The 26258-nt window shown below is 41.0% G+C and overlaps 1 protein-coding gene across 2 annotated transcripts in view; it reads left to right on the top strand.

Annotated features, from left to right (window-relative positions):
- Positions 1–19780, top strand: part of GALNT7 (polypeptide N-acetylgalactosaminyltransferase 7) — a 66901-nt gene extending 47121 nt beyond the window's left edge. For both annotated transcript variants that reach the window (XM_021718604.1, XM_021718605.1), the window contains exons 7-11: positions 3015–3137; positions 10884–11102; positions 13808–13906; positions 14679–14807; positions 17364–19780. In XM_021718604.1, the coding sequence (XP_021574279.1) occupies positions 3015–3137; positions 10884–11102; positions 13808–13906; positions 14679–14807; positions 17364–17501 (708 nt within the window). In that variant the 3' untranslated portion in view covers positions 17502–19780. The remainder of the gene's footprint in view (positions 1–3014; positions 3138–10883; positions 11103–13807; positions 13907–14678; positions 14808–17363) is intronic.
- Positions 19781–26258: the final 6478 nt, after the last annotated feature.

Genomic DNA, 26258 nt, shown 5'->3' with positions numbered 1-26258 from the left:
CTTGAACTCACAGGCTCAGGGAATCCACTCACCTCAGCCTCCCAAAGGCACAGAATTACAGGCTAAGCCACCGAGCCTGGCTAATTCTCTTTATTAATGTCTTGATATCTGGGTTTGTAATTTGAGACCACTCTTCTGGGTCTCTTCATTATTTGCATTCAGAAGTCTGTTTTTTCAGTGTCTAAAGTCACAGGGGTTTGTGAGAGACCCATATTCTTCCTTTGATTTTTCTTCATTTGTTTAGATTTTTCACTTCCCTTTTCCCTCGCCTTCTGTAATTCTGTTTTTCAGGGAAGATGGGGTTACTTTTACTTCTTTTTGTTCATTCTCCTGTTCTTTCATCTGAGGATCCTCTTCCTTTCTTCATTTTTGAGACTGGACTGTGGGTTGGGGACTGTTCTTTTTACAGTTTTGAGATTTAATTGAGGTAGAAGCTGTGACTGAGAGTTTATCTGCATATACATATCCACCGGCATGTGTATGGGCACCCTGGATTCCGCTTCCCACTGCCTTACAATCTATTCATGCAGTGGGGTTTTAGTTTGCTCCCTGGAACAAAATGAGGTAAGGAAAAGGAAAAAAAAGTGGAAGGAAGGGGGTCAAGAGAATGTTGGAGAGAGAGGAGAGTATGACGGAAAACAGACATACATACAAACTAACAAATGAAAAGAGAAAAAAGGCCAGAAAAGAGTGAAAAACAGACAAAGAAAATTCCCTAAAGCATACTGGTAATCACACAAAGACTGTCCAATAAAATCATGCCTTTTGATGTGTTCTTCCCCAACACAAAGAGGTACTCTAACTCAAAAAGGAAACAAAAGTGAACAAAACAAAAAGTTAAAACAATACAATAGCACCGGACTCGGTGGCTCAGCCTGTAATCCCGCGCCTTTGGGAGGCTAAGGTGAGTGAATTGCCTGAGCCCACGGGTTTGAGACCGCCTGGGAAGCGAGACCTCATCTCTACAGCAAATCAAAAAACCAGCCGGGTGTGGTAGTGCACGCCTGTAATTCTGGCTACTCGGAAGGCTGAGGTGGAAGGATCGCCAGAGCCCAGCAAGTTGAAGCTGCGGTGGCCGGAAGCAGCCACTGCACTCCAGTCTGGGCAACCGAGTGAGACTCCAACTCAAAAAAAAAAACAAAAACAAAACACAAAAAAAGACAGAAGCAAAGCCCCACAGTGACGGCATCCTCAGCCTGGCCCTGGAGCTGTCTCCTGCTCACTTCCTATTGGCGGGCCAGTCCCTGAGCAATGCTCCTGCATAGTTTGAGTTAAACAGGTATTCGTTACCTCCTGTCTTAATTGTCCTGTGCTTGGTGCCTTGAGGGGTGGAAACAGAGCCCCGGGTCCCAGCTCTCAAGGACCCTGCAGTAGATAAGAACAGAGTAGAGTCAGCTTAAATAAGTGATGTGGTGAGAAGGCAGACTGGCATTCAGCCGGTGTGATTAGGAACCAGCGTCATGCTGGGGGTAGGATTTGCTGCAGAACTAGAAACACAGCACAATGTCAACACACAGAGATGAGGGAGGGAAGGGACTTCTAGGCAAGTATAGCAGGGAGAAGTAGAGGGAGACAGCCTGAGGAAGGGACGCATGCAGGAGCCAGCAAGGTGCCCCATGTGGTGGGGAGGCAGCACAAACAAGGAAAACATCTAGAATAGCGGTTCCCCACCTATTTTTGGCATCAGGGACTGGTTTCGTGGGAGATAATTTTTCCACTGACTGGCGGGGGCGGGGTGGTTTTGGGATGATTAAAGCACATAACACTTATTGTGCACTTTATTTCTCTTATTATTACATTGCAATATATAATGAAATAATTATACAACTCGCCATAAAGAAAAAGAGGCACAGATGGAAGTAATAAATAAAATAATGGGCAGGCCACACATGGACTAAAATAAGTGTCAGATTCTGACTCAACGCCTGCCACCAGATGCAGCTGTACAACTGAAGCACGTCAACTCACTTGCCACTCACTAATAGGATTTTGATATGAGTCTGCAAGCAGTTGACTTATCATGGTCTCTGTGCAGTCAAACCTCACTGCTAATGTTCATCTGTATTTGCAGCTGCTCCCCAGTGCTAGCATCACTGCCTCAGCTCTACCTCAGATCATCAGGCATTAGAGTCTCATAAGGTACACGCAGTAATGTTCATTGTGTCCATATACCACATTTTCTTTATCCGTTTATCTGTTGGCTGAATGGATAAAGAAAGTGATCCCTCACGTGTACATTTCACAACAGGGTTCGCAGCTCCTGTGAGAATCTAATGCTGCCGCTGATGTGACAGGAGGCGGAGCTCAGGCAGTAATGCAAACGATGGGAAGTGGCTATAAATACAGATGAGGCTTTGCTCATTCACCTCCTGCTGTGCAGCCCAGTTTGTAACAGGCCACAGACTGGTAATAGTCTGTGGCCTGGGCTGGGGGCCCCTGATCTTGAAGATGAAGTGGGCAGGTGCACTAGGGCCACATTGAAAAGAGCCTTGAAAGCCAAGTGAAGGGATTTTCACCTAATGTGATAAGCAGTGAGAACCATCAAAGATACAAGGCAAGGGAATAACATGACCCGAAGGTGCCCTTCAGCCATAGTAATCTGTCGCTATAAATAAGGACAGAGTTAAGCAGAGAGATGCCGAGGGTAAAGAATCCAGCTGGGAGTCTGTTATAATAATCACCCAGGTAGGAAACAGACTAGCAGTGGAAAGGATGGCTGAGTTAGGAATGCGTAACCTGAAGACTTTGTAAGGCTATATCAGGACAAGTTTGCGGGGGCCACCGGTGTCCAGGAATAGCCCCCCTTGTCAGCATCTCATCACTGTATCCCCTACTGCCTTCCTCGTTAGATGAATTTTAAAAACAAGCACATTATCTTAGGATCTGTTTAGTATGGATTCCATATGGACGGTATCTAATTTTGGTTTTAGACTTACGTTTACAAGACACATTTTCGCTTACCGCTTGCTTTTGCACATGAAGCAACTCCCACAATGCATTTCTTTCCTTGATAGATATGGCAGTGTGGCGGCAAGTTATTGTTCGTCCCTTGTTCTCGTGTTGGACACATCTATCGTCTTGAAGGTTGGCAAGGAAATCCTCCGCCCATTTACGTTGGGTCTTCTCCAACTCTAAAGGTGAGTGTTTTGGACCAAAGTGGGGAAGGGCAGGGGACTACCATTTGCATAACTCATGCTCTTTCAGTCACTTAACAAATGTCAGCTTATTGAATGGGATAAATCGCTCAAGCAGTCATGCTGGTTCTCACCTTTAACATAGACTTGACTTATTCAGGAAATATGTTGTTTTTTAAAATTATCATTGTGCCCCATTTTTAAAATTTACTTTTTTAATTGACAAGTAAATATTGTATGTCTTTATGGTGTAAATCATGATGTTTTCATATATATACATTGTGGAATGGCCGAATCAAGCATTAAACATATGCATTACATCACATATTTATTTTCAGCGAGAATACCTGAAATCTACACTCTCTATAGCTTTCATATATACAATATGTTGTTGTTAACTGTAGTTACCGTGTTGTACTAGAGCGCTCTTGAACTTATTCCTTCCTGTAAACTGAAATTTTGTGTCCTTTGGACAAAATGTTCCCCATCCCTCCAACTTCCAGCCTCTGGTAACCACCATTGCACTCACTATTTCTATGGATTCAACTTTTTAACTGCCTGTATGTGAATGAGAGTATGTATTTTGTCTTTCTATACCTGGCTTATTTCTTTTGCCATAGTGTTCTCTATGTTATTGCAAATGACAAGATTATTTATTTATTTATGTATTTTGAGTTGGAGTCTCACTCTGTCACCCAGACTGGAGTGCAGTGGCCGCTCCCAGCCACTGCAGCCTCGACCTGCTGGGCTCTGGCGATCCTTCCGCCTCAGCCTTCCAAGTAGCTGGAGCTACAGGCGCGCGCTACCACGCCCGGCTAATGTTTTTGATTTATTGTAGAGATAAGGTCTCACCAAGTTGCCCAGGCGGGTCTCGAACCCGCGGGCTCAGGCAATCCACTCACCTCAGCCTCCCAAAGCACTGGGATTACAGACTGAGCCACCGAGTCTGAGTGACAGGATTATTTTTATTTTTTAAGGCTTAATAATGTTCCATTGTATCCATATACCACATTTTCTTTATCTGTTTATCTGTTGGATTCGTAAGTTAATTGTTGATGGATCCTTTTGCCCAAATTGAGTTATTTCCTTACTATTGAGTTGTTTAAGTTCCTTATATATTTTGGTTACTATTCCTTTATCAAATGTACGAGGGAGAGCTCAAAAAGTTCAGAATTTATTTATAACATTTGTGTTTTTATTCTTACAAGTTTAAACTTCAGTCACTTTCAAAGTGTTCTCTGTTTGATGCAGCACACCTATAGAGACACTTTTTTCCACTGCTCAAAATAATTTTTGAGCTTGTCAATTTTGATGCCTTTTAGTGCTCATGTCATTTTTCGTTTCACCTCTTCCAAAACAGTTCCCTTTGAGGACTTTTTTTCGTCCTGGAAAACAAAACAAAAAAGTCACGGATAGTGAATAGGGAGGGTGGGACGTGGGGGTCGTGCTGGTTTTGGTCAAAAACTCCTGAACACTCAGTGTGATGTGGGCAGGTGCACTCGTGAATCACCCATCATGAAGTGGGCAAACATGTTGAAAGATCTCCAAAAAAATTAACTGAAGCCGAACGCAACCTCTCACAGCAGTGCTAGCTGGAACACTGATGCCAATGGGGTCTTAGAACACTTACCTAGGAGGGAAAACCTGTACTACAAGGGGCTTGCCCTTCAAAAAATAATTTCAGATTTTTGAGGTCCCGCCTCATATGGTTCACACATTTTTACGTTTATGTTCATCAGGAATATTGGCCTATAGTGTTCTTTTCTGTTGTATCCTTGCCTGGTTTTGATATCAGCGTAATGCTGGCCTCATATAATAAATTTGGAAGTATTCCCTCCTTTTCAATTTTCTGGCAGAGTTTGAGGAGAATTGGTATTAGTTATTCTTTAATGTTTAATAGAATTCAGCAGTGAAGCCATTAGGTCCTGGGCTTTGCTTTGATGGGAGAGCTTTTATTACTGATTCTATCTGGTTACTTGTAATTGTCTTGTTCAGGTTTTCTGTTTCTTCATGGTTCAGTTGTGACAGGTTATATGTGACCAGGAATTTATCTATTTCTGTTAAGTTTTTCAATTTGTTGATGCATAGTTGTCCATAATAGTCAGTCACTTGATGTCTTTTGATTGGAGAATTCAATTCATTTACATTTAAGGAAACTATTGATAGGTAATGACTTACTACTGCCATTTTATTAACTGTTTTTTGGTTATTTTGTAGATCTTTATTCTTTTCTTTTTCTTTTGCCCTCTTCTTTTGTGATGAGGTGACTTGTCTGTAATGGTATGTTTGATTCCTTACTTTTGTCTTTTGTGTATCTTCTGTGTTTTTGCTTGTGGTTAACGTGAAGTTCACATAAAACATAGTTAAAACAGTCTATTTTGCGTTGATAAAAACTTAACTTTGATTGCATACAAAAACTATACTTTTACTGCATGCCTTTTCACCTACATTTTATGTTTTTGATGTCACAGTTTACATTTTTTTTTTTTGAGTTGGAGTCTCACTCTGTCGCCCAGAATGGAGTGCAGTGGCCACTCCCGGCCACCGCAGCCTCGACCTGCTGGGCTCCTGCGATCCTTCCATCTCAGCCTTCCAAGTAGCCGGAATTACAGGCATGCACTACCACACCCGGCTGATTTTTTGATTTATTGTAGAGGTGAGGCCTCGCTGCCCAGGCGGGTCTCGAACCCGCGGGCTAAGGCAATTCACTCACCTCAGCCTCCCAAAGGCGTGGGATTACAGGCTGAGCCACCGAGCCTGGCTACATTTTTTTATATTATACATCATTTAACGAATTATAGTCGCTGTTTTTATTTTTAAAACAGTTTTGTCTTTTAACCTTCATTCTAAAGCTATAAGTGATTTATATACCACCATTACACATCAATATTATTCTGAATTTGTCTTTGTACTTATCTTTACCAGTGAGTTTTATACTTTCATATGTTTTCATGTTACTAATTCACATCCTTATCTTTCTGTTGGAAGCACTTGTATTAGCACTTTTGGAGAACAGATCTAGTGGTGATTAACTCATGCAGTGTTTGTTTGTCTGGGAGTCTTTATACCTCTTTAATTTTGAAGAATAGCTTTGCTGGGCACATTATTCTTGGTTGGAAAGTTTTCTTTTCCCTCAGCATTTTGAATATACCATTCTACTCTCTCTGGCCTGTAAAGTCTCTGCTGGGAAATCTGCTGCTAGCCTTACTAGCTCTCCCTTATATGTTGCTGCTTCTTTTCTCTTGCTGCTTTTAGAATCCCCTCTTTGTTTTTGATTTGTGGCAGTTTGATCATGATTTGTCTGGGTGTAGTATTGAATTGTCTTTGATTGGAGACCTTTGACCTTCCTGTTCATGGGATATTTTATGTCTTTCCTCAGATTTGGGAAGTTTTCTGCTATTTTTGCTATTATTATTATTTAATGAGCTTTCTGCCCCTTTGTCTTTCATTGAATTCTTATGATGCAAATATTTTCTCTTTTGATGCTGTCCCATAAATTCTGTTAGCTTTTTTTTCTTTTTTTTTTTTTTTTTTTTTGAGTTGGAGTCTTACTCTGTTGCCCAGGCTGGAGAGCAGTGGCATGCTCTTTGCTACCGCAGCTTCAACAAGCTGAATTCCAGGTGATCCTTCTGCCTCAGTTTTCCAAGTAGCTGAAACTACAGGCATGCACCACCATGGCTGGCTAATTTTTTGATTTGCTGTAGAAGCAAGGTCTCACCAAGTTGCCCAAGCTGGTCTCAAACATTTGGGCTCATGCACTCCTCTCACTTCCACCTCCTAAAGTTCTGGGGTTACAGGTTTAGCCACCACACTCGACCTGGCTTTCTTTATTCCTTTTTATTCTTTTTCTGTCTTGACTTATATTCTCAAATAACTTGTCTTCAAGTTCACAGATTCTTTCTTCTGCTTAATCACTTCTGCTATTAACGTGGTCTCTCTCTCTCTTTCTCTCTCTCATACTTGTATTTGTTCTGTTTTTCAGCTCCAGAATTTTTAGACTTTACAGGCTAGTTTCAATGTGGACAGACTTTCCCTGGATGCAGGGGATGAGGGGATGCAGCAGTCTGGCGCCAGTGAGGGTGCCAACTATGTATTCTCTGCAACTCTGCCCACTGAGGTCAGTGTTAACAAAGATTGTGGAATCCTCAGTGACAAATGCTGTGATGTCTGCAGTGGCAGTGAGGGATGTCAAGATCCTCAGTGGATATGGCTGCTGAGGACCTCTCGATCTCTTTTTCTCTCGTTGACACAGTTGTGTGTGAGGGACCCCCCCTTGAGGCTGGGTCTGACTCGTGGGCTCACTGGCAGTGGTGATGGCTCTAGTGTCTGATGAGTGGTGCCTCTGAGTGACTGTGGGGCTGAGGCCTGAGACATGAGCATGAGATGAGAGACTGTGGCTCTGGACTTTGGGGCAATGGCCCCAGCAATGGCCCTGGCAGCTGGGTAGCAGAATGTGAGGTCTGCCACTTGGTAGCAGAATGTGAGGTCCTGGGTGTTTGTGAAACAGCCAGGGGAACTGAGGGTACTCTGCACAGGCATGTGTAGAGTTAGAGTTGCTCCTGGACCTGGTTGGGCCTTGCTCTCTGTGGTGGCTGAACTGGTGCTAGGGTAGGGTGGCTTTGCTGCCATGTTGTCAGCAGCATGTGGGGCTCGATGCTTGTGAAGTCGCTTTGGAGCCAGAAATGGGAGCACAGGCAGGCGTGGAGTTAGAGCTGCTCCCGGACCTGGTGGGGCCTGGCTCTCTATGGCAGCCGAGCTGGCATCTTTATGGGTTGTGTGCAATGAGGGCTTGGCTCTGGGCCTGGTACATGAACTGGCTTACCCTGGAGATAGCTGGAGAGTCTGGGTGGGCCCAGGACAGCCACAGAAACTGTCTTGCAGTGTGGACGCTCGCAGAGAGCCACAGGGCATATCTTGCAGTGTGGACGCTCACAGATCAACTGCAGAGTGTGTCTTGCAATTTGGACACTCACAGATCAGCCATGTTGCAGCGTCAAGGCTCCTGGGGCACAGGAGGGCGGCAAGTCCCTGCCCAGAGTAACTCAAGGGCGGCTGCTTTTTGAGTGGTGCAGGGTGTGCACTGTGGATCCCTCTGGGTTCCCAGGGTTTGCCTCAGTGGCAGGAGATGCAGGTGTCCTCAGCAGAGCAGCCTGTGGACACCGTGGTCGCTCTCACCACGTGGCTGATGTCAGCAGTGCCTGCCTTTCTCTGGTGCCAAGCCATCCCCTGGTGTCTAGTGTGCACATCTCACCAGGGATCCTTCCATGTGGACGTCTCTTCATTTCTCTTGCCCCACTGTGTTGCTTCTGATCCCCTCGTGGCCCTAGAGCTCTCTCGGGACTGTTTTGGCCTGAGAACGGTGGTCTGTGTTTGTTTTTTCGTCTGCTCTGCATCTTGGTGACCTCCCCTCCTCGCACCCCCTTGTGATGGAGGGTCCCGTATTGCACGTTCTCCGTGAGCTCAAATCACATAAATTCTAAAAGGCAGACACTATGCGGGGAGGTAGTAGGAAGGAAAATAAGATAAATAAAAATAACAAGATTTTTGTTTGGTTTGTAAAAATTAAGGTCATCATGTTAGGAGTTGGTATAGCAGGCAAAATCCAATTTCTGAATGGTGTTTACAAAAGATTGTTGTCTTTTGTCTCTCAAGGATTTATACATTAATGTGAACATCCTTTCCCCTACTACATTCTGCCTCCCAGTTCTCCACCTCTCTCATACAAAACAGAAGGAAATTCCACTGGAACACTTTTCATTATGACATGCAAATTGTTTTATTGTAATGAATCGTCTGCTATAATTATTTAATCAAAATCTGATCTCCTGTACACTAGATGTAGAGCTAGGATGAATAATCTGTGTCTTACAAAAACTCACAAACCTGCAGGAAAATAAATTTGTTTTTAAAATGTTTTAGATATTTAAAATATTATAAATGAAATGCAACTTTAACTTAAATGGATCAGACCTGTCGTAGTAGGATGAGCAGCCTACCAGGCCTCTTTTCCACTCGCAATTATTAGAAATAAATCATAGTTCTAGCTTCTTCTATTGATTCCTACCATTCTCCGCAACGTAGGTTATCTCTGCCAGGTTTTTGAACTGAGCTATTGTATTACAGTCACCTTATTCCAAGAGAATGGTCGTTTTTAACTGGGGAGGTGGCTTTAGAAGCACTGTAGCAGTGAATGGTGATCTGGTGACCGTCCAGCCGTGTCAGGGTGCCCAGTTCTTCACAGTTTATTCACGGACTAGTCACTCTTAGGCCTGGCCTTTATTTCTGGAACTATCCAAGGAAGCTTCATGCAGAAGGTCCAGCGTCCGACAGACACCTCTACCCTTAGCAAAGCAACCTTGAAGGTTCTTTGGTTGGGCTGCTTTCATAAATTCTCAGAGGCGTGTGACTCAGATGACTCATTTTCTGGGTTCTTTAACCAACTCAGAGCAGAAGGAAGTTTATTATCAGCTGCAGATACAACTTGGGGCAGTTCACAAATGGGAACAGAAGCAGAGACAGCCAGGCTTTGGGAACCAGCATGTCTTTCTGCTTGGCCAAGAAGAGCCCAGCTACCCCAGTGGGTGAGATTTAAATGTCTGTGATAAAACAAAGACAGCTCCAAATTAACACCAGGCATGAGTAACGTTTCAGAAACTTCTATGGAGCTGGACCCACAGTCAGGAAAAATTGGTGGAAAGCCAGATTGATTCAAGAAGGTCTCTTCTGCAGGCAACAGGAAAAGAGCTGAGAGGGAAATATTTATCCACTCTGAATGTTAACTGTAGACATCATACAGACTGCCCCATACATGTGACACTGAGTGTGTACTTAGAGTGCTGGGCTTGCACAGGGGCCTTCTTTTCTTGAGTTCTAGCACCATCTACTTGAGCCACTAGAGTACCAATGGCCAGGTCTATTTCTCCAGCTCCTCTGTTCTCCTTTGAACCTCAAGCCTTGTAGAATGATCCTCTCGGATGACCTTCTAGAACCATCCTCTTAGATATCCCTCAGGCATTTCACTGGACACAGTCAAAGCTGAACTTTAACTTCTCATCAAAAGCGATTCCTTTCCCTATTTCTCTATGTGGCCATGAATGAAACGGAGGGGACACATTAACATTCATTCACTAAGACCTTCGAAGCTAGATCATTGTCAGTTATCACAACATCAGCTTATTGTACTACTCCTTGGCTGCTTATCCTCAAAGTGAACTGACCGGGGGAAATATCAAATTAATTTTGGGTTGTAGTAAAATGATTCTGTTATAACAAGATCAATGAAGCCACCTGCAAACATGTGTTTTATTAAACACAGTTGTTGCTTTTCATGATGTTTTCTGAAATAGTACTTTTCCCCTGCACACACCAGCAGCGTGGTTCTAATAGGAGAAGATTATTCTAGGAGAATCACCAGCGCCCAGCCAGGTTCTCATAAACTCTCCCTGGGCTTCCGTTTCTTCTTCTGTTAGCAGGTTAGAATACATTATCTTAGAATAGCTGGTCTTCCAGCTCAGGGATATCAGATTCTGTGTATATTGCTTTTTAGTTGAACATACATGGCATTTTTATCCTTGGCAGATGACATGTTAGAGTCATTAGCTCCCTTGCATTTGTTGTTTAATTAAATGCCAAGTCCTGTTGAAATGAGTGTGTTACATGTTGGTCATATTTCATGTGTCTAATATAGGCTGTTTATGACATTACATTTATTTGTACCTTTAATCATGACATCAACCTTCTTTCTCACAGAATTATGTTCGAGTTGTAGAGGTGTGGTGGGATGAGTATAAGGACTACTTCTATGCCAGTCGTCCTGAATCCAAGGCGTTGCCATATGGGGATATATCAGAGCTGAAGAAATTCCGAGAAGATCACAACTGTAAAAGCTTCAAGTGGTTCATGGAAGAAATCGCTTACGACATCACCTCACACTACCCTCTGCCACCCAAGAATGTTGAATGGGGAGAGGTAAGCATCCGCTAATGCTCACATCTCAAAGTGTGTGTGTTTGAAGTCTTAGATCGGAAGAAGGCAGCGAGAGCCAAAAATATGTGGGTGGAGGAGAATTACTGGGGAAAGCCTGGGTGAAAGCTGTCTGGAAGCATTGGCCACCCTTCCCAACAACCACCGCTGCCTGGCCAGCTGCTGGGTGAGCTCCCCTGGCAGCACAGCCCCTCCTTCCTCCAGCACCTGCCACTTGCGGCCCTCATGACCCCTCTCTTGACCACCGAAAAGCCTTTCTCATTCTCCCCCACTCATCAGCAAGACTCAGTTCTGGGCTCTTTCCAGAGTTCTCACAACACCCAGGGTCACCCGTCTCCTACCCAGTCTCCATGCTTCAGGACCTTGGTCACCATTGCATCCCTGTGCACAAATGCAGGAACCCATATACAGTAGGCTCGCAAACAGTGCGTGTCGAATGAGTTAGACCAACACATTGATCTCTGTTGTCGTGTCCTTGTGAACTCCTTTTTGATTGTTCCCACCTGTGTGCCATATGCCTCTGCCTTGCAGGTGCACTGAATGTGCCGTGAACTTTCTGGTCACGTGCCTTTGCTTAGTTGTGTTTTCAGCAAATACAAGCTGAGGGTCTACTATGTGCCAGGCATTCTCGTAGGCAGAAAACAGGACAGACAAGGTCCTTTTCCTCAGGGAGCTTGCATGCAAGTTGCAAAGTCCCAGAAAACAAAGAAGACAATGACAGATGCTGGTCAGAGCTACAAAGGAAATAAAACGTGATACAGTAAGTCCCCTACATATGAGGCTTCAAGTTGCGAACTTTCAAAGTTGCGAACATGCGTTCGCATGTCCGATCACATGTTAGTCCATGTGTCTGGTGTATGTTGTCACATGCATGCATCCTCTGCAAGTGGTTGTGCTTTTGTGTACTTTACTATACAGTCCTGTATAGAGTACAGCAGTGCAGTATCATTATTTCAAACCCAGAATGTCTAGAAGCAAGCATAAAAGCAGCGGTGGCTAGTACTGTGTAGCAGACTATGTTAGTTGAACACCTAGGCTGACTTTGTGACTTATGAATAAATTGGACTTATGAAGTTCTCAGAACAGAACTCAAGTGGTTCGTAAGGAGGGGACTTACTTTACTGTCAAGAGGGCATAGGGACAGGATGAGGAGAGCCTCTGTGAAGAGCTGGCATTTACTGTGAGGTCTGAATGATAGAGAGCAAGAGCAGGGGACAAAGAGAAGCAGAGACACTGTAGATGCATAATCCACCAGAAGGTGGGCCGCTGCTGGGATGGTTTGTGAAGGACAGGGCCAGTGACATCAAGGTCCTAGGCGTCCTCCAGGGGTGTGCAGTCCCACCCCTGTACCCTCACGCCTCTGTCCCAAGTGGTGCACTCCCCTGGCTCTCTGCAGACTGGGACCATCCTGAGGACCATGACTTGCTCCTTTTTTCTTTTTCCTTTTTTCTGGACACAGGTTCTCACTCTGTTGCCCATACTGGAGTGCAGTGGTACAATCACGGCTCACTGCAGCCTCAACCCTCTAGGCTTAAACAATCCTCCTGTCTCATCCTCCTGAGTAGCTGGGATTACAGACATGTGACATCACACCTGACTTTTTTTTTTCTTCTTTGAGTTGGAGTCTCACTCTGTCGCCCAGACTGGAGTGCAGTGGCCGCTCCCGGCCACCACAGCCTCGACTTGCTGGGCTCCGGCTATCCTTCCGCCTCAGCCTTCCGAGTAGCCGGAACTACAGGCGCGCTCCCATGCCCAGTTAATTTTTGACTTATTGTAGAGATGAGGTCTCACTATGTTGCCCAGGCTGATCTTGAACTTTTGTGCTCAAGCTGTCCTCTAGCCTTGACCTCCCAAATTGCTGGGATTACAAGGATGAGCCACTGTACCTGGCCTACTTGACCCTCTTTCTACCCTCAAGTTCTCATCATCCAGGTGCGTGGTCAGTATTTGCTGACTAGCGGAATAAAACGTTGTATCCAAATACTGTAGTGACTTATAATAAATATATAATATTTCCAAAAATAGTTAATTATATATAAAATGTACATTCTGGAGATGGAAACCTATGTTTGCTTTTCACCTGCATTATCCATAGTCGGAGAAGAGCCTCACTGCTTGGGCCGGGTTTGCCCCCTCACCTGGAGGCAGCTACCTCAAGAGTGCGGTGCAGGTTGTCCCGACCTCCCTCCCAGCACTGCCTTTCAAGTCCAGCTTTGTTCTAGATGTTTAGGGCATCTGTCTGTCACACTGTGGTCAGGCAGCTTTACTCACACGAACTTACACGATTCTGACATTGTCTTTAATGGTATCTTTTTTTTTTCCTTCTGTGGTATTTTATGTAGGCCAGTGTCCTTAGTTGGAAAGAGTTCATTCCATTGCTGACATCAAGACCATACATGATTCCAAGAGTACTCAGGGTGACCCAAAGACTGAGAACCCATTAATAACCTGGCACTACACACACCCACGTATTTGCTGTGAATGGCAAATATGAAGTGCTTGTACCCTGGTGCTGGAGTTCTTTTTTTTTGTTTGTTTTGTTTTTGAGTCGGGATCTCACTCCATCACCCAGACTGGAGTGTAGTGACATGATCAAGGTGATGACGGCTCACAGCAACCTTGACCAGGATACTGGAATTTCCTGAAAACTAAGCTGTCTCCTGTGTTTTGCTCCTGTGGTCATGTTTTAGATTCGAGGTTTGGAAACTGCTTACTGCATTGACAGCATGGGGAAAACCAACGGTGGCTTTGTTGAGCTGGGGCCCTGCCACAGGATGGGGGGAAATCAGGTGAGCCTCCTACTGGGTGCTGAGCTAGGACCCTGCACGGGATGGCGGGGAGTCAGGGGAGTCTCCTACTTTTGTGTTTAAACTGGTCTGTGTTGAGAGCCACTGGGTTTACTCTATCACAGGGTTTAGTTTGGTTTTCAGTTTGGTAATTTTGTTTGTTTGGATAAAGTAAAACATTCTGTTAAAAAGCTGACAGTGTTAAAACATTCGGTTAACTGATGGTTTCGCGTAGGCAATCAGCATCTACAATTGATGTCTGATAAGAGAAATTAAAATATATTCTTGTGGGAGTATATATTTGTCACAAACACAATTTGTGAGCCTAGCTCCCAAACAGTTGTTTTGCAATGATTGTTGAGTAATCCACATCTTTTTCCAAATAAACTGGGATGTTACCACCCGTAATACATATTCACTAATATATTTTCTGACTACCGTATGTGGGTGTTTTTCTAGTGTCTCATTTAGCCAGGGAAACATTATCAGGTCTGTTGTCATTTTTCTGTTGGAACACAATAAATATGTGCTAATGATCCATTCTGTAGCTTAGAGGCTGAAGAACATCAAGATTTAAGTGTTGATAAAGGGTCTTCACTAACACCAAAATAAATACAGTTTCTGTCTGTGGACTTCGGGTTCTGAACACACAGCAAACTTAAGGAAAAGTAAGTTAGTTGTTCAGTTCAGCTATAGGAGTTAACTTCTTTCTTTCTTTTAAAATGTATGTCATCAGGAAAGATGCCTCTGTGATTTATTAATTTATTTATTGTAGCTTTTCAGAATCAATGAAGCGAATCAACTCATGCAGTATGACCAGTGCCTGACAAAGGGGATTGATGGCTCCAAAGTGATGATCATGCACTGTAACCTCAATGAGTTTAAGGAATGGCAGTACTTCAAGGTATTCTGAGCTTAACTCCTGGAATAATATTATGCCCTGTTTCATTTTGGTAACACTAGCATGTGGCATTCATTTATTTGACTTAATTATTTTCGTTTTTTTATTGTAAAGATGTGAGGTACAATTCAGGACTAGGTAGATACGTGGTCATCATGCAGGTGAAGTCTGGGCCTCCCACTGATCCTCACTCCGCCTGGTTTGGGATCAGCTGCCCTTATTCATGCTGTGTGCCCCTTATACCACCCCCCCAGCAGTGAGCTGATACTGCTCATCCCTTTCAGGTAGGATAAATGTTCAGGGTCTGCTTAGGAGTGAGAACACGTGGTCCTCAGTTCTTTGTTTCTGATCGATCACTGAGTGATGAACTCTAAATCCATCCAAGTTGCTGCAGAGTCTCTAATTGTGTCCTTCTTTATGGCTGTGTAATATTCCATTGTGTATATATACCACACTTTTTTTTATCCAGTCCACTTTCAATGGGCAGCATGGGCATGTGGCATTTAGGTGAACAAGTCTTAAAGGCTGAATTCTGATTTACTTGCATTTTCCTCTCATTTCGTCATTTGTATAGATTTCCCTGGGTACTGGATGACTGATTGTTCCATAGTGAGGTGTCATTTTTGTTCTCCAGTGCAATATGTCACATAATGAAGTCACGGTGATGTCCATGAACAACCACTGCTAATGTCAGTAGCAGAAAAATCAGTGTTCTATAAGAGACAGTTGTCACCATTGTTCTCGCATCCAAATCTGATTTTTAAAATCTAAATGAATCAATCATTAAAGTAAAATACATTTATACAAGCCAGGCATGGTGGTACACACCTGTAGTCCCAGCTACTTGGGAAGCTGAGGCAAGAGGATTGCTTGAGCCCAGGAGTTCAAGTCCTGCCAGGGCAAACATAGAGAGACTCTGTCTCTAAAAATATATATACAATATATACATCTGTACGCACACACACACCCAAATATATGCCATAAAAATTTTAGTTAATATTTCCTGTTGTCCAGCAGGTGGAGATAGAGGCAAACAAATAAAACAGGAACAGCTTTCCCAACTTCCTTTTAGTGTTTGCTAAATAGAACAGATACACATAGCCAGTTGCTTGCTATAAAGGTCAAATTTATTCACCTGACACTGCTGGGGCAGTTTTCTATTTCAGCTGTGAGTGCTTAAAACTACGTGGCAAGTTGAGTATTACAACATATCAGTGGATTTAAGCAGTTTCCAGTCTAAATTTGACTAAAATAAATCAATTTATTATGAAACAAAAAGTTGGGAAAGCTGCCTCAAACAGAAAACTGCCTGGCCCCCCTATTTTGTTTACCCATCTAATATTTGTTCACTGTGTAGGAATCATTTTATGACCCATCTTAGTATTCCTTGATATCATCATTCTTAGGTAATTAATTACTATAAAACGGTAAGCATGTATCTATTGTTGATTTTTTTCCTTTTCTTTCTTTCTTTTTTTTTTTTGAGAAAGCAGGATTTATTGAGAAGACAGAATAGCTCCCACAGTGGGAGAGGACCCGAAGGGGTTGCCCCGATTTTTTTTCTTATATTATAAGCTAGGAAGGAGAAGATTAACATAAACCCTATAGACTAGAGAGCGCATTTATATTCACAAAGAAAAATGAATGATAGCAATAAATGGTAGAGATCAGTGGAAACAATATTAGTAAGCTATTTTTACTAATTGCAAAATAGTAAAAGGCTAGCAGAGCAGAAACTATCATCAAGAAGCAATGGATGAAGAAACAGCATAGACTGGGCGTGACTGCTTATGCCTATAATCCCAGCACTTTGAGAGGCTGGAGCAGGAAGACTGCTTGAGGCCAAGAGTTTGAGACCAGCATAGGCAACACAGCGAAATTCCATCACTATAAAACTTTGTTTTAAATAGTCAGGTGTGGTGGTATACACCTGTGGTCCCAGCTACTTGGGAGGCTGAGCCAGGAGGATCGCCCAGGAATTTAAGGCTGCAGTGAGCTGTGATCACGCCACTGCAATCTAGCCTAGGTGACAGAGCAAGACCCTGTCTCAAAAAACAAAAAGACATATACATGTTTAGGTATTTTCAAGAACACAGCTGAATATCCATTTGTGTATTAGACATTACTAGATAGTCACAGCCCAGTGGTGTGGTGGACTGTAGGAGGGTTCAAAAAAACAGCTAAAGCACACTATATAATGGCAGAAGCCAGGCATGGTGGCTCAGCCTGTAACCCCAGTACTTTGGGAGGATGAGGCGGGAGGATTGCTTGACCAGCCTGGGCAACATAGTGAGACCTTATCTCTACAAAAAACAAAAAATAAGATAATTAGCCAGGCATGTGTGGTGGTGTGCACAGGTAGTCCCAGCTACCCGGGAGGCTGAGACAGAAGGACTGCCTGAGCCCAAGAGGCTGAGGCTGCAGTGAGCCGTGATTATACCACTGCACTCCAGCCTGGGAGACCTTAGAACTTCTCTTTCATGACAAAAGTGAGACTCCAACTCAAAAAACAAAAGAAAACAAAAAACCGTATTTCTCTTTCCTTCCTGTGTTCTCCAGAACCTCCACAGATTTACTCACATTCCTTCGGGAAAGTGCTTAGATCGCTCAGAGGTCCTGCATCAAGTGTTCATCTCCAACTGCGACTCCAGCAAAGCGACTCAAAAGTGGGAAATGAATAACATCCATACTGTCTAGAAAGAATAAAAGAAACCAATCACCTACCTACTGACAAGTAAATTTATACGGAACTGAAACCGCCTGAAACCTGCTGCAACAATCGTTATTAACTGTGTCCAGCTCCAAACCCAGAACCTCCTGATCGGTTTGAAGGACATTGAGAAACTGTGATTTTACAATAACATGATCATCTGCAGTTACTGTTTACAAGACTGCTTTTACCTTAAACTTTGTAGATGTTTACATCTTTTTTGTTTTGTTTTCAGATGATGTTGGTAATCTGTGCCTTTAGCTCTGTTTTGCGAGAACAGAGTTAAAAGCATGTTGTCTTCTTTGGGATTACACTCAGGGGTCTGAAAGGCAGTTTGATTTTTATTTTTAACACACTTGAAAAAAGGTTGGAGTAACCAGACTTTCATATATAACTTGGTGATTGTCAACCTGTCGTGTCTTTATTTAATTCTACATCTTTTTGAAGCACTGCCACAGGTTCTAGCCAAGGTGGCCTTCCTTCACAGTCATGCTGCTTTTTGAAAGGTGAATTTCAACACATTTAGTGCCTCTTTCATTTCTCAGTATATATTTCAAGAGCTTTTGATGAAATTTATAGGATGGTAATGGCATAGTTACCTGTTTAGGGAACATTTTTATTACTCAGAAATGAATTTATGTGCTGCCATTTGCTGTAAAGCTGAATGTTGTATGGCTTGTTAAAAAAAAAAAATGACAATAGGAAACATCCCAAGGCTATTCTGTGGGGTTTGAAGATGGGTGGCATTAACCCCTTACCTGCTGGCATTCCTGGTGCCCTCTGTCCATGCCCATCTACCCCTAGGATGGTAAAGGAGTCTTCCAACAAGAGAAAAATGGCCACTGCATTTGGGATTTACTTTTCTCCGGGACCTGTCACTACAGAAAACTATAAATAATGCTCGGTTTCAAAACCTGAAAGGAGGTAACAAAAACAACACACCACCACCATGAACACGTCAAACTTTCATTTTGACTGAGGTAAGAACTTCCAAACCCTCGTCAGAGGAAGGCTTCTAAAATTCCTGTGCATTATAACCTAAGCTGTGCAGCCTGCAGAGCCAACAGGGAATTGATGTTTTATTTATTTCTCCATCCAAATGAAACTCTCTGTGTGTTTTTTAACATTTTTTAAAAAGGACTATTTAAAAATACAGTTCATTAACAAATGTGAACTATTTTCTGTTAGATTGGGTGTTAGTTCCCTAATGCGTCTTAATTTCTTTTTTCAGAAGCATATTTTAATTAGTATTTTTCCAGTGAAAAGATATTTTGTTTGGATTTAAACATTTATGAAGACAATACCTACTACAGGAGAACCAAATACTGCAAATGGCCAGTTAGATTTTAGTTTCTAAGTAAATACTCTTTTATTACCCAAAAGATGAGCATGCCTGAATTGAGTGCTTTAAAAACAAACTGTGATGAGGTGAGAGGGATTCAAGTAAGCATTTTTGATCCTGTGATTACAATATTACAGTGAAAGGTATTCACAAACAACTGCCAGAGGGATTTTTTTTTTAAAGAGGGAAATATTTTTAATTGAAGCTAAGAAAGAAGAGGAAAAAAAAAAACCCTACATTTGTTTCTTCCAAGCTCAGCTCTTAAATTTGGAGAGTCAAAGTTAAACATCCTCAGCAGTTTTATTTATAATTTTGAATTGTCAATTTGTATTTTGCTACTGATCTGTGACCAATCATTTCATTTTAACTTTCATCTCTAGGAATGTTTAACATTTGTATGCTTATATAATTGCAAAATAAGTCAAATATACACAAGAAACTAAGAGAATTGGGACTTGAATGACTTGTTTGCAGATAGGCCTCCCTTTCCATGTTGAGTAGATTATAACCTCGTTAACTATGCATAGGCCTAGGAAGGGTGGTGGTGAACTGTGCATGTACATTTTAAATGGGTATTTTGTGCAATTTGTTAAAAGAAGATACTCTATGAATATGATCTATATATTGAAATCAGAAACCTTACCAAACAAAAACCATCAGAAGCTGCTGCCATAATGACTATTTTTTACTGTAGGCTGTTTTGGAAATAATTCCCATACCCTTGCTTTGTAAGTTGATAATATCACTATGCATTTCTACACATTTTATAAATTTGATTTATGCAGATTTTGATACACTGTATGTTTCTGTAGAAATTGTATAAATATTCAAGATTTTATTAGGGTAAATTTGAGAAGCTTATGTATATCTTAATTCTGGGTTGCTTTCTAGGTGAGAAAAAATAAAATATTGTATTTTAATTCATGGGTTTTTTTCAGAACTTGCAATCATTTCTAAATATAAACACAGCACGTTTGAAAGAACTACTTGATTTTCTTGTTTACAAGATAGAAGTCATAGTTAAAATATTTTAAACCATAGTTATTTGTTGGTGTTGATTAGAGTTCTATTACATGTGCTTAGAATACTTAGAGCTTACTTACCTGTTACCTGTAGAAGGTTTATTTTTACCTGTTTGCCTACGTATCTCAATTTTTAAAGTCACATATACAGATATAAAAAGTAACCCCAGCAAAATATATCTTTCTTGGCAGTGTATTACACTATATAATTGCCTGTTGGAAGCAAAATGTTTGTTTGTTTTTTTAATTATTAAAAAAATTTTATTTATTTATTTATTTTTTTAAATTAAAAATCTTTGCAACCTGACAGATCAAATGAGAGAAGTGAAGAGAAGTCTACCAAAATTAAATTAGAAATAGTCCATAGGATCTTGTGGTACAAAACACATCTCAAGAGGAAGATCTGGCTGCTAACAGATTCCAGTAAGTGGCTATATTGATTTGGAAAACTTTCTCTCAGCTGACTGGGAGAATTGCCATGTCTCCCAAGTCTTAGCTGCTGGAGAGGCTGGTTAAGAAATCTGAAAAGGCCGGGCTTGGTGGCTCAGCCTGTAATCCCGCGCCTTTGGGAGGCTAAGGTGAGTGGATTGCCTGAGCCCGTGGGTTCGAGATCCGCCTGGGCAGCGAGACCTCATCTCTACAATAAATCAAAAAAAATCAGCTGGGTGTGGTAGCACATGCCTGTAATTCCGGCTACCTGGAAGGCTGAGGCGGAAGGATCGCCGGAGCCCAGCAGGTCAAGGCTGCGGTGGCCGGGCCACTGCACTCCAGTCTGAGCGACAGAGTGAGACTCCAACTCAAAAAAAAAAAAAATGAAATCTGAAAAAGTGACCTAACATCAGGCTGGAGTAAATGAGCGTTCACTTATTTCTTAAAATAGTCTCTCACAGGGATCTTGGAATATATTTCATTCCTGGACAGAATGTAAGAAAAAAATCCACATATAATTCATTGGGAAACATGACAGACAGGTATCTGACCAGAGCCAGGCAACCTAGGAGGCCAAGAGTTTAGATACGTGAAAATCTATGTGAGCGCTTTTTAAAAAGTATTAAACACTATGAAAACGCACACATAACAGATATCAGTATTCATTAGAAACAATCTGTCTCAAGAAAAGAGACAAAAGCCAAAAAAAATAGTTTTGGGGGACACCCATCCCTGGAATTAGAGATTAAAGGAAGGACTGTCTTTAGATTCAGTAATTGCTTTGCAATTCTGATTTTTAAGATTTTAAATGCTTATAATTGAGATTTGTGGATTTCAATTTTTTGAGAAAATTGGACCTGGGGCTTACAACTGAGCAGAGGTGGATGGAGTACTTCTTAATTTTCCTAAGAGAATGATGTTGCAATCCGCTCATCTGAATGGTGGTATAATATACTGGACTCTGAAGACTGACTGCCTGTATTCAAATCCCTGTTCCACTACAAATTATCTGTATGACCTTGGATGACTTATTTAACCTATATCCTTTACTTTCCTCACTTATAAAATGTGGGAAATAATAGTGCCTATTTATAGGGCTATTGTTAGGATTAAATAAGTTAACATACATGAAGTGCTTAGAGTAGTTCCTGGCACATAGGATGATATAAATGTTAACTAATTATCTGATTTAAAAGTTTTTAAATCTGTTTAATCAGAAGAATAAGATAACTACACTGCAAGTCACTATAAAGGGTATATGTGTGCATGCGTTTCACATAACAGATACCATAACCTGCACTTTACAAGTGAAGAAATGAAGTTCAGAGATTAGAGAAACTGGAGTTGACGTAGTTACCATCAGAGAAGAAAGGATCCCTACCTCATGCCCTCCACATAGCATGTGTAGAAAGTAGGTTTCAGTAGTCTAATTTAAGCCTTGGCTAAAACTAAGTGTATCTTAAAGAATATCTAAGACAGTGTGTCCTTTACGTTACCTTTACATGAAATTTCTCTGGGGCTTTTGGAATAAGCACATAAACTCCATCTGTTTAAGAATTAAGTGCCCAAACCAAACAAAAACTTTTAGCAGAAGACAAAGATGAATAGACTTCCACTTCTGGCTATAACATGGTGATTGATATTGGACTTCCTCCTGCTATGCCAAACTACTATACAACTGGACAAAATACATGGGACAGCTGTTTTCAGGAACTGGATAACAATCAGAGCAGACATATTTAAAAGAAGGGAAATTCACAAGGAGAAGCCCAGGTTTCCCATGTATGTCTCCTTGGGAGAATGTTACCAACTGTGGAGGGAGGAATGATACTGCTGCTAAGCTGAGAAGGCAGGGTGGGAGTCTGGGGCTGAGACAGCTGGAATTTACAAGACAGGTTGCTGGATGGGAGTGCACTTAAGTGCCAGGAGGCCTATCCAGGAATGTTTATAGCACTGCCATTTGCAATAGCAAAAACCCTGGCACAACCTAAATGCCCATCAACAGCAAGTCTGAATTGTGATATAATTACACCGCGGAAGGTTACATGGTAATGAATATGAATGAACTAGTTATAAACAAGCTATAGGACTATAAGGTTAAATGAAAAAGGCAGCTAGCAGAAGACTTCGTTTGGCATTTTTTACAAATAACAAACGAGACCAAAATTAAGCGCATACCATAAATTGCATATTTATACATGGTAGCTGTTAAATAACTTGGGGTCAAGGACAATCAACTCCAGTACTCAATATCCCTAGAACCCTCTGGGATATCTATTTGGTGCTAGGAAAAACATGTTATTCTAAAGAACATGTGTTTTTCCATGAAACTTCTTTAACCCTTTGCACTCGGAGACATCTTGAGGATCACCTACCAGCAACTTGACCACACTTTTTAATGAAATAGTGAAAAACAAATCACTTCATATTAAGTAGTACAGCATTGGAACCAATTATTTTATTATAATGATATGTGGCTTATAGTGGAATTTTGGACATTAAGGAACTTATGACAAAAAAATCAAAATTTTATACTTCATATTTTTCTAATATGGTAATGTGTGAAACAGTCACCAACATGCATTGCAGGTTCACTGATGCATGCTGTGCAATGATTTGTTTAATGTCTTCTACCTGGTGTTTTTCTATTCAAGCAGACAATGCAGTCTCGTTGTCTTCCTCCCACATTAATATGCAGTTGTCCAATCTGTTGTTCAAAGATATGGAAGGATGCACATGTGATTCCTGAAAACCACTTCTCAACTGATCAATCATATCTCAGTATATATTCCATCTCCTTATTTGTTTTTCATGCAATTTGAATGGGAAACTTCAAGGACACATGTTTTTGAAAAATTTGTGCTTACGTAAGTTTGTCCTATAGTCACCAGCAATCTCTTTATGTGCCAAGAGGGGACATCCGAGTGGTATGCTAGATTTACAATGTTCCCTCAGAGGAGACATCCGAGTGCAAAGGGTTTTAATTTTCCCCTTCACCTATACTGTCAAGAATCTGAATCTGATACACTCTACCATGGTATCTATATTAACCCATATATACCAGTATATATACTTTTGGCTATTATTTATTGAGTATTTACTATTTTTTGCCACCAGGATATGTATCTAAAATATATTACCTCATTTAATCCTCCAGAAAATTCAAATTTTATAGATGACAAAACTGAGAAGTTACATGACTTGTCTGATGAAACAGTGTAGGTAAATATAAAGTTATGCATAATAGGATAAGTATTGGATGTTACCAAACCAGTATGAAAAATGGAGCCCTATTCAAACGGATTCATTTTTCTTTCATAATCTTGTATTTTCCCTTTGTTTAACCTGTTTTCTTTGTATAAGCCATCTAGTCTTTGGAAAAATACGGAGAATCAAATAATTACATGCACGTGAATGAATTATGGAGCTTTCTTATCTCTTACCTGCACTAGGATGGCATCCACGTTGATTCCCATGTCTTTCTGAAGAAGAGACTACACTAGAAGATACAAAGGCCATTTCCACTTCTAAAGTTGAATGCAACACATGACAGCTATTTTTCTTTCCTTTTAATGTGACGGTCTATCTGTGCTCCTGAGTCACCAATCTATAGATACAGTAACACCTAGGACAAGACTCACTAAAAGAGAGGCTTGCATTCTTAAGTCCTTCCTGAAGGGTAAAGGCCCAGGAGCACAATGAAGTTCCGTGGAAACCTCTGTGCATATTTACTTTTGCTGCAGGATGTTTCCAATCAGGGCAAGAGGGTTTTCTTAGCTATACAATGCTTAACTTAAAGCATACATCAACAACAGATCTGACTCAAGCAAACACTATCATGCATAACCTTATATTTACCTACATTATTTCATTTCTAGAAGTGGCAAATTGGTGACCTTTGTGACAGACAGGTTTTCTTTGATCCCCAAATTTGAATTCACTGCTAATACTGTATTTAAAATTCAGATTTCTCCATTTTAAAACTCTAGATTTCTGGTTCCACCTGGAAACTTGAGAGATCTGGAAATCTTAGGCCTGTTTCCATCCAGCAATGGGACTGAGCAAAACAATGACTGTCGCCTTTGATCCTGGGCATTCGCATGTTTACAAATATGCACAGTAGAGTTTCTAGCACTAGGGATACAGCAGGAACAAATAAGTTTTCCTTCCCTCATGGAGCTTACTTCCTCATGTACTACACACTTTGCATCCAGCACTTGTCCCTGTCTAATCTTTGTAGGTCTTGCCGTTTTCTAATATCAATTAATACCCCATTTTCCTCTAAAAATGTCGTCTCCAGTATGAATCTCATGAATAACGAATCCAAAAATGGCCCACTTCTAGAAAGGCAGAAAATTTCATCTTTAAAGGACTAGCTCTTATGCTCCTTTAGCTTTCTTCTTGTAACTCCCCAATTAATAAAATCATGACTACTTTGTAAAACATTTTTAGTGTTTTATATATAGTAGTAAAAAATCAGGTTTAAGACAATGCTGTATTTGTACTCAGACAAGCTTAAGATTTATTACTTAGAGTAAATGATGCTGTTAAGAGGTCAGATACATAAATGTGAATGAAAGACAGAGCTTTCCTATCTCTTACCTGCGCTAGAACCATGTCCAAGTTGATTGCCAGAGACTGGACTAGATGATGCAAAGGCCATTTCCACTTCCACCATACTGTCATCTATTGACCTAGTTTACAGTGAGAGCTTTGATATGTAAGGGAATTTCTAACCCAGCACTTTGCTTTTATAGATTTCAGAGACCAAAATTATGGCTGCTGTCAGGAAAGAAAGCCTCTTCCTCAGTCCTTGCTCTAAAATAAATTCCAAAAAGATTTAATTTTTTTAAAAGCCAAAGGACAATTGTTTTTATAGTCTTTGAGTTTTATAAACCCTAAGTAGGAAAGGCCTCTCAAGAAAATTCATCAGTGAGAGAATTGGTAATTTTGACTACATAAATAACTGCATGAAAAAAGCATAAAGTCAAAAAACAAATGACAGAGATAAATACTAATAATACATGTCACAGAGGGTCATTTTCCTGTATGATGTTCCCACAAACTATTAATAAAAAGACCAATGAGAAAAGACCACAGGAAAGGCCACAAATGGCTCTTAAACATAAAAATAAATAAACCCATAAGAGAAACCATTTTTTTAATATAGCAGAACGGCCCACCAAGTTTGAAAACGACTATTATGTTGCCGAGATAACAGGCACTCCAAAGCATTCATTGCTGTGGAGTTATGCATTAGTACAACTTCTACTGAGAGCAATTTTAGCAGGCTTCAGTGAGCTAACAAAACACAAGAGCGGTTTTTGGCATATATTAGCTACTATAATTAACAAATTTTTAAAGGTGCATGCCTTTTGGCCCAGCTACTCCACTTATAGGACTTTTTTTACATGTGAAATCATAAAGATACTTACACTGTTCTTAAAGCAAAAAGATACAAACATAATTATCCTTAGGAAACTGGTTAAATTATGATCTTTTCAACGTGATACTACACAGATTGTTATTTAAAAGACCGTGGCAGCTCTGTACTACTGAGAACAAGCTTCTATTTGTCTAATATCTATATATGTACATACATATACATATATACACACACATATGTATTATTTATGTCTAAGGGTAAATTATTGCATTTGCTGGGATTACCTCCTGGAAGAACAAGGTAGCTGGGAACCAAGGAAAGATGCAAGCTACCTACTAATCCTTTTACATTCTCTACCATTCAAGTACAACCTATTTAAAAGTTTTCACAAACACATTCCTTGAAGTCACAGTCTTGATTTTTGAGTATTATTTACTAGCTTAGTATTTCAGAGATTTGGAATTTTGAACCACACTTAGTGTCAAATGTGAGCCAGATCAAGACCCATCTCAAACCCTGAGATTATTCTGGAGCAGCTCTTGATTCAGAGTGGTCTGTAGCTTAA

This window comes from Carlito syrichta, unplaced genomic scaffold (genome assembly GCF_000164805.1).
Source record: "Carlito syrichta isolate Samal-C Ts95f unplaced genomic scaffold, Tarsius_syrichta-2.0.1 Scaffold313001, whole genome shotgun sequence".
NCBI lineage: Eukaryota > Metazoa > Chordata > Mammalia > Primates > Tarsiidae > Carlito > Carlito syrichta.
This window is presented reverse-complemented; position numbering and strand designations above follow the sequence as displayed.